General features: G+C 35.9%; 1 protein-coding gene across 1 annotated transcript in view; it reads right to left on the reverse strand.

The window, feature by feature from the left end:
- The window catches only part of LOC150095413 (uncharacterized), a 284955-nt gene that overhangs the window by 18934 nt on the left and 249335 nt on the right, over positions 1 to 16686 (reverse strand). The window contains exon 11 of the mRNA XM_090410362.1: positions 3687 to 3866. Within this exon, the coding sequence (XP_090266488.1) occupies positions 3687 to 3866 (180 nt within the window). The remainder of the gene's footprint in view (positions 1 to 3686; positions 3867 to 16686) is intronic.

A 16686-nucleotide genomic window follows, 5' to 3' on the forward strand; every position in this document is an offset into this window, starting at 1 on the left:
CTGCATCCCCCTAAGAGCAGTATTCATGACTGTAATCCGTGTGTGTCCACAGGGCCAGTTTTGTCTGTTCAGGGGGATGAAAAAGCTGAGTTTTCGGGTGAACTCCCCCCTCCCCACCTCTGTATGAGATCAGCTAACTTGCCTTTCATTGAAAGAGACCTGATAAAGGTTCCTCATGTCACAGATGCGAATCGAACCCAGAAATTAATTTAATACCTAAACAAAAAAATAACTTGGCTAACATGTTTTATTTCCCAAAGGGAGTAAACATTCAGCAGCCATTCAGCACTGACTAATTTTTGAAGGCTAGTTGGCAGACAGTCTTGACTACCCCCAGCCAATCACAGAACAGCACCTAAGTCTATCAGTGAAATTTTTTAATTAGCATCTGGAGGAAAACAGTATAGCAGACAACTGCTGCCATCCCATAGCTCCTAATTCTAACACTATATACCATTGTCTGAAATAGTGTGAGTTCTATGGTTGATTTTCTTGAGTTTACGGAATGAAAAACTAGAGTTTTCTGAGAGGGGGGGGGAACGATTTTCAGTGTCAGAGATCACCTAATTCAAAAAACTGGTTGAAGAAAGGCTTAGAACAAGTTCCTCTATTCAACAACTATAATCAAACATAAAATCTTCTTTCTTTGGGTGGGCTAGCACTATCAACGCAAATGCCATTTCCATGGGGGCTATACAGACCTTACTAAATAGAAACAGGCAATTATTATCTTTAGACATTTGTTTTCTCCCTTTAAACATATACTAGAGGGTAGGGAAGAATCCAGATAATTGAAAAATATTCACTGTTAACTCACTAAGTTAGACCAAAAGTGCAAAGCATGCTTATTATTCTCTTGCATGTGGGGACTGTTCACAACGAATTTGTGCCACAACAGCAAAATCTGAAACATATTTTATAAAGACAGTTAAAGGTGGTTGCAAGAGAACACAGAAATGATAGCTGTTTCTTTTTCCATTACAATGCATGTCTACTCATTCTACCTTGTATGTTTGATAGTTTTTTTGCAAAAAATTAGATGGTAACACTCATACACGACCTTTCAACCACAATCTAGCAATTTCAAACTTTTTTTAAAATCATTTTAATAAAACACAGAAGAGATTCAGTTAAAATCAGTGGCAATACTTAGCAACATTACTCAGTAATGGAATAATCACTATATAAAGGGTACCATTATGATGGGAATAATACTGAATTATTATTATTTTATTATTATTATTATTCAGGCCACCATGGAGTCAAAAGACTCATCGAGGGAAGGTCCCCCCCCCCAAGAAACACAAAGTCTATCATACCACTCCTTGAACTCATTGACCATTCTCACTCTCACCATTCCATCAGGCAATGCATTCCATGGTTCAACCACCCTCCATGCAAAGAAACCACTCCTCACCCTCTTGCTTAGTGTTTCCTTTCGTAACTGCCAAGGATGGCCTCTTGTCATCACTCCTTCCCGCTGTTCAACCAAGCGAAAGAACTCCCCAGTGTCAACCCTGTAACCACCTCTCAACAGTTTAAAAGTCTCAATCATATCACCTCTCCTTCTTCTATCCACCAACCTATGCAGTCCACATTCCCACAGCCGATCCTCATAACTATCATTGTACAGTCCTGAAACCATCTTTGTTATATGCCTTTGTACTCTTTCCACAGTTAATTTATCCCCTTCAAATCCTGGGGACCAAATCTGAGAACAATAGTCCAAGCGTGGTCTGATCAGGGTCTTATACAACGGAATGATAACTGTTTTATCTCTGCAGGTCAGTGTCCTTCTCATTATTGCAGCAATCCTTTGTGTTACCTTCACCACCTTTGCAATATGTACCCTAAATTTCAGGTTTCTATCAATCATCAATCCCATATCTCTTGTCTCCCCTACTTCCTCCAGTATAACTCTTCCCATAGAGTATGCAGTGTCCCTTCGATGTTTCCTAAACCTCAAGACGTTACATTTTGCTGCATTAAACCGACACCTCCCATTCATTTGCCCATCTATCTAGCTTATTGAAATCCTCTTGCAGGGCTGCCGCATCTGCACTATTACTAATAATCCTTCCCAGCTTTGCATCATCTGCAAACTGAACATCCCCCTGCAATCTACTGACAATGTTATTGATATAAAGGTTAAACAATATAGGTCCCAGCACCGAGCCCTGTGGTACCCCCACTTGTAACCCTCTGCTTCCTTGAAACTGCCCCACCATACGCAACTCTCTGATACCTATCGGACAGCCAATCCTGAATCCAGTTGACCAATCTGACATCCAGACCCATGTGCTGCAACTTAAATATCAGCTTATCATGTGGCACCCTGTCAAATGCCTTCGCTAAGTCTAAGAAAATTGCAGTATATGCCTTTCCCTCATCTAATGTTCTTGTAACTTTATCATAAAAGGCTAGCATATTGCTAAAACAAGAGCGCTCCTTCACAAATCCATGTTGACTCTCAGAGATAACATTACCCTCATCTGCCCAATGCTGTATACGGTCCTTCACTACTTTCTCCAAGATCTTACTAACTACTGATGACACACAAACTGGGCTATAATTAGACACTTCCAGTTTGCTACCGCCCTTATGCAATGGCACTATCTTACCTTCCTTCCATTCCATAGGCACCATTCCAGTAGACAGACTTTCATTGAAAAGCCAGGTCAAAGGCACTGTCAGTTCTCTAGCACATTCTCTCAAAACTCGTGGTGAAATACCATCCAGTCCCACAGCTTTACTGACATCCAGAGTACTCAGTATCTGAAACACACTCTCCTCCTGTACCTCTAAACCTTGAACCTGCCCTATTACTCTAGCATTAAAACTCTAGGATGAAATACTCCAATAAAGTATTCATTGAACAATTCTACTATGTCCTCTGCATCAGTCACTCTATTCCCATTTTTATCCCACAATATCATTCTTCCACAGTCATTTCTCCTCCTACTGGCCACATATCTAAAAAATCCCTAGGATTTTCTTTGGATCTAAGGGCTAATCTCCTCTCATATTCCAGTTTCGTCTTCCTTACCATACTAGTCACTCTTCTGGCCTGTGTCTTATGCTCTTCATGCATCTTCTCTTCTCCTGTCTCCTTATATCTCTTCCACAGCCTCTTTTTCGCATGCAATTCCTGTTTAATATTGTTTGTCATCCACTTTACTCCAAATTGTGTCCTCTTATTCACTCGTGGTATACAACTTACCATTGCTGCTAACAAACATTCTTTCATAATTTCCCACGCACTTCCAATTCCTCCCTCCATGAAACTTATTGATTCTTATCACAAAAGGTGACTGATTTTAAACAAATTCCCTAAATTTTTCAAATGTTCTCATATATAATATACTGATTATACTGCAAGAAAGGTGGAAGAGGCTAGAGAAAAAAACACTGATTTAGTGGTTGTTCAAAGTTTCTTCCAATTAATATTTTCATATTCTTAATAAAATACTGCTTTCAAAATTAAGGAAATGGCTCTGATTTAAACATAGGTCACAGTTCACAGTCATACTGCAAAAATATATTAAAACTTGATCATACAATTTTGTACTTGACAAACTGTATGCTTTATAAAACTTTTATATTTAAACAGAAAGGATTTGAAGCTTTTCATTGTGAACTAATATCATATTAACAAAACTTCACTGCATATAACATTAATAACTAACCTCTTCGATAACCTTTTTTGATTTTTTCAATTGGTAATCATCCCATTCCTTCTTCATACGAAAGCGAATTCTTCGAACTACCATCTGCAGCTTTCCTTCTAGGGGTTCCACTTTTTTCAAGAGAGCATGTAACTTCTTAGACAAATCCTGTTCACACTGTGGTTGTGTGGGAATTTGTCCCTAAAGGAGGAAAAATCTTAATTTTTTTAAAAAATGAATTTATCTCATGCACACTATTTTAAATGTTTAACGGTAGCCCCATAAGTAATGATCTAATGTTGCTGAATCATTACTTATGGAAATTTTTCAAATAAAATAAAATTTATTTTCATCTACCTCTGATGAGAATTGCTGCTGACTCAGATATCTTTTCTATATGGCTGTTTAAAAGGATCTTTTAAACAGATATTTCCCCAAATATATTGCCACAGTATTTATTTATTTATTTTTTTTAAATAAGAGCATCTGTTAAACTGTAATTATAGACTCTCCGTTACCATTATTATTATACTGTAATTAATACCAAGTGTTTTTAATGTTAATTAATTAAAATATTATAATACTGTGATATTTTATGAATAACATGTTTAGAGAATAAAACTTAATCTTTCATTTTGACTTGCTAACAACATTCCAACATTCTTTGAATATGCTAAAAACCCTCTCTTTAAAATGTATGAGTGGCTAAGAAACAATAAATATATAAGAATATTATGATTCATATATGTCATTGTTTCTCCATGCTTAATCATCTCAGTAATAATATACTAAGAGTTTGTAATTTCCAATCATAGCAAGTCCTTTATGGTGAAAAGGATGTATTTCAGGTTATATAGATGCTAAATAATCAGAAAATATTAATAATATTAAGCAATATTAATAATTACTGAAAGGACTCCTGTAATAAACTAACACCAATTTTCAAGTAAATCATGACTATGATTTAGGTAGGCTCTCATAAGCAAACCACCAAAAAGTCAGAAAATATTAAGTAATATTAATAATTAACTAAATAATTAAAAATTAATCAAATATTAATCCACTCAAAAGTGATGGAGAAAACCATCAATTCTCAACTACTACTCTACCTCGAAGGTACCCAGCTATTAAGCGACCACCAATACGGATTCCACCAATGCCGATCAACAGGTGACCTGCTCTCATATATCACCCATCTCTGGACATATACCATGGAAAAATTTGGAGAATCCCAAGTAGTTGCACTTGATATCTCTAAAGCCTTTGACTGAGTCTGGCACAAAGGCTTACTAAGCAAACTCCCATCATTTGGACTGTCTCAGGACTTCTGCAGATGGATTGCCAGCTTCCTGTCTGGACACACACTATGTGCGATGGTAGATGGCTCCCTATCCTCTCACCATCCAACTAATGCTGGGATTCCACAAGGTTCAGTTCTCTCACCGACCCTCTTCCTTCTATATATCAATGACCTACTTCAGTTGATCTCTAACCCAATACATAGTTTTGCGGATGACAGCACATTACATTCCCCCCCCCCCTTTCATTTGACAAACCCTACTCTACAAAACTCACCTCAACCCACAGAACATCAACCACCACTGCCCTTAATTCCGACCTCCAAGCCATCCACCAATTGGGTTCAGATAACCTCATCAACTTCAATGCTAGTAAAACCCAGTTCTGTCTTATTTCTCACAAAAAAAGAACCATTTCCCCCCCCAGCATTGTTTTCGATAACACTGAAATTCTCAGACAAGATGAAATTTCTCTTCTTGGAATTACCTTGACATCAAGCCTCTCCTGGCATAAACACATTGCAACCATTGCAGCCTCAGCTTCCAAAAAACTAGGTTTTCTCTTTCACTCAAAATGCTACTTCACCTCTAAACAGCTGTTAACACTATACAAGTCACAAATCCGCCCAACTCTCGAATACTGCTCTCACATCTGGAGTGGGGGCTCCAAAAAACTCCCTCAAAATGCTTGACTCAATACAGAGGAGAGCAATTAGACTAATAAATGACCCACCCTCACCAACTCACTCCCCTCACTTTCACATAGGTGTTTGGTCTCTGCAATCTGTATATTCTATAAAAATTTCCAGGGAAAATGTTCATCTGAAACAGCATCAATAATTTCCCTACCCTGTACTAAGCCCATTGGATCACGTACAGCTGCCGCCCAACATCCTTTCACAGTACACCTTGAAACCCACAGAACAAGTTTCTTTTCCTCCTCATTCATCCCTGCTACTGCAGTACTGTGGAACAGTCTTCCCCCAGATGTATTTCCCAAGGAATACAACATACAGGCGTTCAAAACAAATGTAAACAAGTTTCTCCTTTTACAACCCACCACCCATATACGGTACTAACGTACTATAGGTTGACCAACCAACCTCCTATGGGCCCAACATAAAAAAAAAAAAATTACTGAAAGAAGGACTCCTGTAATAAACTAACACCAATTTTCATGTAAATCAGGCAAACATGATCATAACAAACCACCAAAAAGTACTGGAACTAACCAAATCGCTACATAAAACTATCCACCCCCAACAAGCTGTGGTACCTATGAGTTCATTATAGTGAAAGTCAACTGTAGTAAAACATTAGAAAATTATTTGAACACAGTTTCATGAAAGAACACTAGTATTTTAAATGTATATATTTTTCAAACCAACTTGCTGGTAGTTATCTAATTTAAGAGATTTATTCATCAATTTAAAGAGTAGATGAATAAATACCTATCCCATTCTAATCAGTAGGTGTCAATATGGCAACAGTTCAACAACAATCAATTTAGTAACCTGCTTGGTTTTGCAGACAGCATCTTCACTCTCTAACCAACAGGATGGATATAGTCTTAAATCTCAATCTGACATGTATGTTTGAGAGAATCTTTACATTGTATATGTTTTTCTTCATCTGGTGTCAAACCATGCCCACAGTATTACGTGTAATACACGTTTAAAACCTCTCACAGATGAGATTCAGATTGAAAATTAAATAAATAAATAAATAAAATAAAGAAACTGTCAAAGCTGAGTCTACAGGGTGGCCAAGAACTTTCATGCTTATTTCCGAAACAGTTGATGGGAAAGAAAAGGACCAATTTCTGGATAGCTTCATAATCCTAGTCTTTCACCCCAGTGACTGTTTTCTATGGAGGTATGCAACAAATAAAACATATACGCTAAAAGTAACTTCACTAAAACAGCAAAAAGTACTGTAGTTGCAATTACTCTAGAAATGCTGGAGCACATGTGACAAGAGATGAGTAGGACGTATACTAAGTTACACAATAAACTTGTTCATCCTAAACTTTAAATAAATATTTGCATATATCAGCCTTCTTCTATTGAAATACTGCATATTTTATTTTTTAATAAAGAAGTTTTTTTTTATTTATTTTATATCAGAATAATAATACAAAGACAGTGGTTCATGTTAAGATTTAATGGATTGAAAATATCACAATGAAAGAATTAAAAAAAAAGTTTAATGTTTTCCATATTTCATCTCTGTCAGAGTCATTGTCTGGGATGTAGTATGAGAATTATAATTATGCATACAAAGAACAGAAAAAAACAAGTAAAAGATATTAGACTGTAAGCTTAAAGTCCTAAGAGAAGTGGGGGTGGGGGGGTGTCCTTTGTGAGTACTATTAGGCAACCTTGATTGTTGGCCAGAAGGACTAATGATCACAGTTTTCCCACTGAAGGTGTCCCTCTTAGGACTTTAAGTTTACAGTAATATCTTTCACTTATTTTTTGCGTTATTTGTATGCATTATTACAGTTCTCATATTGTATTTCAGATGATATCTCTGTGACAGAAATGAAATACTGAAACCATTAGGCCTTATGTTTAATTATTTCGCTGTGCTGTTTTCACTCCATTAAACTTTAACATGAGCCTTCAACAGGCAACCTACACCTAAATATGTGATGACAGTAATTGAATTGAATAACTCATGTTAAAAAAAAAAAAAGAAAGAAAAAAGTAATTTCAGAAACACATACAAAAATGTTGTCCACATTATTATTTTGTCTCTGGACAAATCATCTGAGCTGATAAACAACTTTGTGCTATGGTAAGATACTATTCTCAAGTAAGTATGGTTTCTAGACTTCATAATGTATTCTTTCTACCTAATTGATCTGTAGACAATACTGTTATGCTATGGATTGTGAACATTTCTCAAGTGGAACTGATATGATAAAAAAAAACTTTAATTTGCAATAATGAAAAATACAGTAGATGGCAATATGATGAGTGCAACTTTTACTTATAATGAATTTAAAGTGAAAATTAATTCCTATTCCCTGCCTTCCAGGAAATAAATATCCAAGAAAGTATTAGTATTCAGTGAGGTCACTATGACTTCTTGGCCTTATACCACACCAAACCTTAGTGAAATTTCTAGATCATCATTTCCTTCTCTCCACTGCAGTTTCAAATAATAATATTGGTAGGTGATAGTCACGTTTCCCCACCCCTCTCATGATAACACGGTAGTCAGCATTCATTGTGTAATTTTATATGTGTTGTGTGTAGAAAGTATTTTACCTTGGGTATAATAAATGTTAAAGATACCAAGCTATTTTAAACCTGGTTTTACTCCCTTTTCCAAGTAAGCACACAGACAGTCAAATTTGCACCTGCAAGTGTTGCAAGTCTAGCTGATCCTGCACGTAGTGCAAGACCAAGGCAACTCATGGTAAAAGTAGAATAAGCTCTGATCACTAATTTTAATATTTACCCTTAATGCAAAGCACATCTCCTGTGCTTTGCATTAAGGGACACTACCCAGACCGGTTTTGACCTTTATTGAGGTCTCATCAGTGGGAGCCAGGCTAGAAATACCAAGATTTTAGTAATACAGAGCTTATAAGTATTTTACCAAAACAAGTTACCATAAGGTGTTTTAACCTTATTAAATAAAAATCTCAGGAGGAGATATAAATGTAGAAAGTATTTTACCTTGGGTATAATAAATGTTAAAGATACCAAGCTATTTTAAACCTAGTTTTACTCCATTTCCCAAGTAAGCAAACAGACAAACAAGTCAAATTTGCATCTTATAAGCTCTTAAAATACTTATAAGATCTGTATTACTAAAATCTTGGTATTTCTAGCCTGGCTCCCACTGATGAGACCTCAATAAAGGTCGAAAAAGGTCTGGGTAGTGGCCCTTTACCATTAATACAAAGTATCATACATCTCCTCCAGGAGATGTGCTTTGCATTAAGGGTAAATATTAAGATTAGTGATCAGAGCTTATTCTACTTTTACCATGAGTTGCCTTGGTCTTGCACTACGTGCAGGGTCAGCTTTTGTGCACTACTTGCAGGCACAAATTTGACTTGTCTGTTTGCTTACAGACAAGTAAGCAAATTGGGAAATGGAGTAAAACCAGGTTTAAAATAGCTTGGTATCTTTAACATATATGTGTTGTGTATTCATTCTGTTAAACCTTATAATGTGGTTAGGAATGTATTTAACGTTGAGCCAGCCATGGAGCTAAAATGGAGAATATATTGCCAACATATCTAAGCCAAACTTTGGGCTTGCTGAATCTAGAGCTCATTGTGTAAATTCTTCCATGTAAAATTTAGCTATTGGGGGGGGGGGGGAGGTCAGACCATGGCCATACCTTCTTTTTGTAGGAAGAAATTATTTTGCCACACAAAATGCATGGAGTGAAGTACATGGGCAAAGAGGACCATGATATCTGGTAGAAACTTGTTCTGTGCGAGAAGAATCATGTCACTGATCAGGACATTCAAGAAAAGGGCAGTTACGTCAAAGCTAACAAATCTTTGTTGCTGGGTGTGATGTTTTTAATTTTGTTTATGGTGTGTCGTGTATTTTTTACGTAGGAAGGAGAATGACCTACCAACTCTCTGAGTGTTGCTGCTAATTTCTTGGATAAGTGATAATTAGGGCATTCGATTTCTTCAACAGTCACAGTGCTGCATTTGTTTTATGTGTTTTTGCAAGCCATAATTTCTGAGAGCATAGGTGATATACAGTTGTTTGCTGACGATGCAAAGAAAGGCAGGGTAATCAGGTATGTGACTTATATGCGGTACTTGCAGAATGATTTGAATATGTAGGAATTATAGCCATGTGAAAATGGCTTTTAGTTCAGTATTAGAAAATGTAAAGTTATGCAGTTTGGTGTGATAAGATATTATGTCATATTATATTGGTGAGACCATGCTCGAAGAAACTGATTAGGTTAGGGATCTTGGAGTTTTAGTATAGGAAGATGAAGTTTAAGGGCCATATAGCAAAGGAGGCAAATACAACTCAGAGAATAATTGCAATCTGACATGTACGATAAGAAAGTTATTTTGTCTCTTTACAGGGCCTAGATATGACCTCGCTCAGACTACTGTGTGTAGGTTTGGGCTCCTGGTTTCCATGGTGATGCTAATACATTGGAAAGAGAGAGAGAGTGTGTTGAAGATGATACTGGAGTTGTGGAATACCAATCATGAAGATAGATTGAGAATTTGTGGACTACGGATACTGGCAAACAAGAGACAGAGGAGGTCTTACAAACTGAGACTGAGACTTACAAACTTCCGAAAGGGTCATACAGGATACTAGATGGAATTTTACATTTTATGAAGGATGGGCAGAGGATGAAAGGGCACGGAAGTTAAGAATAAATACAGTCAAATTGGGGGTGAGAGCTAGATTTTTCTTTCATAGAATGATATGTGACTGGAATGGTCTGCCACTGAAGGTTGTGAGTGCATGTAGTGGGAAGGAATTCAAAAAAAGGTAAGCTAACTGGTGTGGGTGATATATTTGAATAATAATAAGACTACAAGTGAATACAATACAATCATCATCATCAATTTCCTAATATGAACCCTAAAAGGGTACTCGATATCGACAGTACTTTAGTTTGCTTTATTACTCAGAGAATAACTGCAATCTGACATGTAAGGAGAAGAAAGTTATTTTGTCTCTTTACAGGGCCTAGATATGACCTCGCTTTGACTAATCTGCCTTCAACAGTTTTCTATAAAATTACACTATCAGATAAGAGCTCTTAAAAAATCTTATATTTCTGTCCCTTAGAGCACTTCTGACTGCATCAATCCACCTACTTCTTGATTTTTCTGGTATATGCACAGATGGTTTGCAAACCTTTCCCCTCCCATTCTGTTTAAGTGATGTTACCACCTTAAATTAACACTGCTAATGCATTCTTGAATGCTAAAAATGCTAAATTCATTCCTAATATGTTCATTTTTAATATGATTCTGTGACCAATGAAATTTGTTCAACTCACTCAATTTTTCTCAGACTCTCATACTTGTGGTCACTAGTCTTTGATAAAATGTTTTAACCTAGTTCTCGGCTCCAAAAGTTAAAATTGGCTGAACACTGTTATACAGCTACTTTTGTGTTTTGACTAATTTCTTTCATATTTCATATAAATTTATTCAGTTGAACCTTACCACATACTAACATTGTTAATTCTGTTGTCTATTTCCATATTTAATTTGCCATCTTCACTAAATATTCTGTCTAAATAGCTGAAATGTTTTACTTTTTCTACAGGTTCTTCATTCAGATGCAGATGTTTTCAATCTTCCTGCCTATTTTTATAGGCAGTCTTTATCTTGATGATTTTCATATCAAATTTGTTACAGAAGTTGATTTAGTTAACATGTTCAGATCAGAACTCTCTCACTGCCACCTTGACCTTCTGGCTGAATGAGAGAAAACACTGCACCCCAAAATTTCATGTTTGTGCATGAGTGGACACATCACATATCTTGACAAGTTCTTAGATTGTAACCAAATCTGTAGGGGATGGAGAGAGGAATGAATTTGTTTTAGGATGTATTAGAAAACAATAATTAAGGAGCTTTATTTGGTTGGTATATCTGAATTACTAAAAGGTGTAAATATGTGAACCAACATTAATGAGACATGAGAAAGATCTGAAAATATTGGAGTCTTGACAGATCAGATTAATTTAAAAGAAAATTGTAGATAGGAAGCTAGTAATGATGTAAGTTTTTCATGTAGTACTTGTACATCCTGTACACCCCCCCCCTTGAGGGTACATGTCAGGAATTTGATAATGAGAATGGCAAATATAAGAGAGAGAAAGAACAGCTGCAAATAGAAATACTTTCGTTACTTGCAAATGTATTATTAATAATTTAAAGCTTTAAATTTAATTTAAGTCTTACGACATACGAAACTTGTTGGGTTTTAACTGCTTTTTTTATTATAATGCGGTCTCAATACCAAAAACTTCCCACAGAATTTAAAGCTTTGTTCTTGCTTTAGCAATCTGATTATTATTATTATTATTATTAAGTGACACCTCCAAGGAGTCCAAAGACTCATCGAGGAAGAGGGTGCCAACAGCATCGAATGATTGATCCTCTTCCAACTACTAACCAACTGTACAGAAATTCTATCCTCTGGTTATATGAAATGGATATACAGTACTTTCGAATTTTGCCAAGACATCTGACATGACTCTAGACTGACCATTTTTATACAACCTCAAAGGAATGGGTATACATAAATAGGTTTGAAATATGAATATGAGTGTCTAACTCACAGGTGTCAGAGAGAGAGAGAGTAAGTAATATATGGAGGGGGTCAAGGCAAAGAGAAGGAGGGTGACCATTGGGGTACCACAGGGTTCTGTATTTGGGTCACTGTTGATTAACTTGCATATTAACCACCCAACTGGACTTGACTTGTATACAAGTTAAAGTTGCCATGGATGTGAAGTGCATATGAAAATTTTAATAATAATATTATTATGTGACACCCCCAAGGAGTCCATAGACTCATCGAGGGAGGGCACTGACTCCACAACTCTCCATCTCCACCACTCAATCCACCAACTATATTCAACTGCAACTACCATCATCATCTACACCAACACCATCTACCACCACCACTAGTATTTTCACAGATGATCACAAACATCCATGCCCACGGCAGGATTCAAACCCGCCGTGGGCATGGATGTTTGTGATCATCAGGGATTCAAAGTGATTAGCGTATCTGCTCTCCTGCCAAAAGGCTTAAGAGCAGATACGCTTTGCAAACCAGCCAACCAACTTTGCCAACCAGGCCGGCAATTGATATTACATTGAATATCATGGATATGAAGCGCATGGGAGGAGATATATTTCATTCATACTCATGTCAATGTGGTTAATGATAGCAGGGTTGGTACAAATAGCAATGTACAATTATCTGATCATTACACAAAGATAGAAAGAGTGAAAAGGGATATTTCTGATACAGAATTCTTCAGTATCTTCTTCAATCAGATCAATCTCAACACTGGTTCTATAGGGCAAATGATGAGGAAGGTCAGTTCAATATTGACAAGTACAAGTTAATGCATTTCAAACTGCAGACAATGCAGTAAGAGAGTATTAAATTAAAGGTAATTTACAAAAATAGTCAATGAAACAAGAAACCTGCAGATGACAGTGAGTTAAAGTTTCCATTATGTAGAAATTATGGAGAAAAGCTCTCATGTTAGAACAATTACTTTACTTAAAGTTAAGATAAAATACACTCGACATTCCAAGATTGATACTATGCGTGCGTGCACACACACACATATGCATAAACTGGGACATAAGCAACATCACAATATACTTTGGTAAGCTGTATAATTAATACAGCATAACTGCTATATAATTGTTAACCCTAGCCTGACCTCTGGTAAGAGAAAGAAAAAGAGGAAAAGCAAAATTTAAAAAATAAATTAAAATAAAATAAAAATTTAAACAATTAGGTGAAGCTACATCAATAGCTACAGGTTTAATTCATTCTCTATAGTACAGTTATTTTTGGGTCTGTTTATTGTTCAGGTTTCAGAGTTTTTCGATCTCTCTGTTGTTCTATTCCTTGCTATATGAGTTACAGATGAACTTCTAGACAGTAGGAACTGTTAATCTGCCACAAGCTTCTCTCAGGAGTAAGGAACCATGTGCATTTTGATTCTGTGGCACATTTGAAGTGTATGATTGGAAAGTCCTGACTTCCTTAATAAATTAATTTAATGGGCAAATATCAGAATGGGGAACTGGATAATGAGACTTATTTGTGCTTATGGTCCCAAAGAAGGTTCTACTAAGGTAGAAGTGCATGGATCTATTGAGGTTTTAGAGAAAGCAAAGAAAGAAAGTAGGTCCTTGTAGGGGATCTAAACAGCAGAGTAGGAAATGATTGTCAGACATACAAAAATCTTTTGGCAAAATCTGAAAAAAAAAAAAAAAAAAAAGCTAAATAATGACAAATATACCTGTTGGATTTCGACTCAGGACATGGAATGGTTATTACTAACACAATGTCATCATCATTGTCATCGTCGTCGTCATCATCAAATTCCTCCCATGTACCCTCAAGAAAAAGAGGAAAAGGATATGATAGTACTACATGAAAAATTTACATCATTACTAACTTCCTATCTACAATTTTCCTCCAAATCAGTCTGCTACTTGTCAAGACTCCAACATTATCAGATCTTATATTTCTATTATCTAAGGCACTTTGTACCGAATCAATTCACCTATATCTTGGTCTTCCTCTGGGTCATTTTCCTGCTAACCTGGCAGAGAACATTTGTTGTGCTAATCTTTCCTCGCTCATTCTGTTTAAGTGACCATACCACCTCTGATTAGCTCTGCTAACGCATTCCTGGATGTTGACAATGTCAGGTTCTTTCCTAATATCCTCATTTTTAATATGATATTGCCATTGATGCCATCTGTTCACATTTCTAATCTTTCTCAGGACTCTCATATCTGCGGTCTCCAGTCTTTGGCCAAGTGTTTTACTTCTGACCCAGCTCTCAGATCCATAAGTTAAAATTGGTTTGAACACTCTTATATTATATACAGCTAATTTAGTGTCCCAACTCATTTCTCTCTTATTCCATATAAAGTTTTCAATTGGCTTCTTACCATACCAGTTGATTCTGTTGTCTATTTCCATATTTAATTTACTATCTTCACTAAATATTGAGCCTAAGTAGCTGAAATGTTTTACTTGTTTCACAGGTTCTCTGTTCACAATGCAGTTGACATTTTCAACGATACTTTTGTAATAGATATGATATGAAGGTCAGCAATAAAAAGACAAAGACCTTCATATCAAATCTATTAAAAAAGTTATTCAATTTAGTCAGGGAATCTTGCAGACTTGTAGCGGATTTATTTAGAGGTATAATATCGTCCGCATAAAGCAAACAGCTGACATTAACATCTCCAATTTTGATATCATGTTTAATACCACTTTCCTTCATAATGTGATCCATATAGATAATGAATAACAGAGGGGATAATGGACATCCTTGTCTCACACCAGATTTAACATTAAACCATCTTCCTGTACTTCCTTCAATTCTAACTGCTGACTTACAACTCAAATAAAGACTAAGTATTGCTTGATATAATGCCCCATTGACACCATATAAATCTAGCATATTGAATAGCTTCTCTCTTGGCACCTTGTCATATGCCTTTTCCAGATCGACAAAATATAAATACAGATTCCCATGGTTTCTCAACTACAGGTATCCCTTGATAAAAGCGATTAATTAATCCCTCGATGTTAACGTGTATATTGAAATCGCGTTAATCAAATATAATAATCAATGGTAAAAATTACAATTCGTCCATGATCGATTACTGTAGTTATAATTCGTTTTATATGGCACTCTTTTATAAAAGATAAAAAATGAATGCAAAGTAAATGTTTAATAAATGCCTGTACCTATTTTTTTTATCAAAAAAGTTATCAAGAGTCGTTTGAAGAGTTTTAGTTTTTTCCTTATCGGCATGAATTCAATGATAACAAGCAAACTGACTCTCTAGACTTCGGCAAACAAGCATTCTTCGATTAACATCTGGATCCACATCCATTACTTGCTGCTTAAGCGATTCCAAACTGTGAACTATTCCATCCAGTTCTTTGAATGTTATCTCCTTTGGAACCTCATCTTCACATTCTATTTGTTCGTTGTCTTCATACGCACGTTGTTGTTTAATTTCAAGAAGATCGTTGTCACTGAAATCGTTTTGAATTTGAATCCAATAATTCTTTAATATCTTCTACATTAACACTATCAAAACCAAGGGCTTCACCAATTGCAAAGATTTCTTCAACCACATTATTCACAGGATTTTGAAAACCACCTAAGTCATCAGCGGATTCTGGCTAAAGGTTTTTAAAAACAGCTCTCATGCAGCTAGAAGACACTTGCTCCCACGAGTCACGAATGTTTTCATTTGCATGTTTAATGTTAAAATTTTTCCAAAATTCTTGGAGCGTAATCTCATTTTCTCCTGTTCTTGTTTCTACTGCCTTTGAGAATGTATTTTTAAGAAAATAGGCTTTGAAAAGTTGCAATGATGCTGATGTCCATGGGTTGTCGCAATGATGTCATATTTGGTGGAAAAAATAAAACTTTCACATTCTCATACAGATCATTAAGAGAATTTGGATGAAATTCTTTCTTGGATGAAAAAATTTATGAAAAACATAATCTACAAATACAGCAGAACAATTGGAGCTTGTAATACACCCACTCTTAATACTTAATGGAAGGGATGATGTCATCATGCTCAAGACTTTGTTTCTCTTGACTAGGAAACACTCCTCTAGTCTTTAATATTTTTGTGTGCTAAATTTAAAGGTGCGTTAATTAAAACTCTTGCCACTCATATAAAGGGATTTTCCAAATTAATTCTGCTGCGTTAATTTTTTCCTTCACTGCCTCATTAACTTCCTGTGTCCACCATGGAGTTCTGATTTTTCTATCCTTGCCGACAACCTCACCACATGCCTCTATGGCTGAATCAATCAGGGTTTTCTTCAATAATCTTTGTGTATTTTAGTCTACAGTTCACATCTGAGACTGCTCAACATTTATTCGCTTTAAAACTTTCTTACATGTTATTCTTTTCAATTTTATCCTGCTCAAGACTAAATAGTGATCAC

This window comes from Typopeltis vanoorti, chromosome 20, assembly GCF_054136105.1.
Source record: "Typopeltis vanoorti isolate ZY-2024b chromosome 20, IOZ_Tvanoo_1.0, whole genome shotgun sequence".
Lineage (NCBI taxonomy): Eukaryota > Metazoa > Arthropoda > Arachnida > Uropygi > Thelyphonidae > Typopeltis > Typopeltis vanoorti.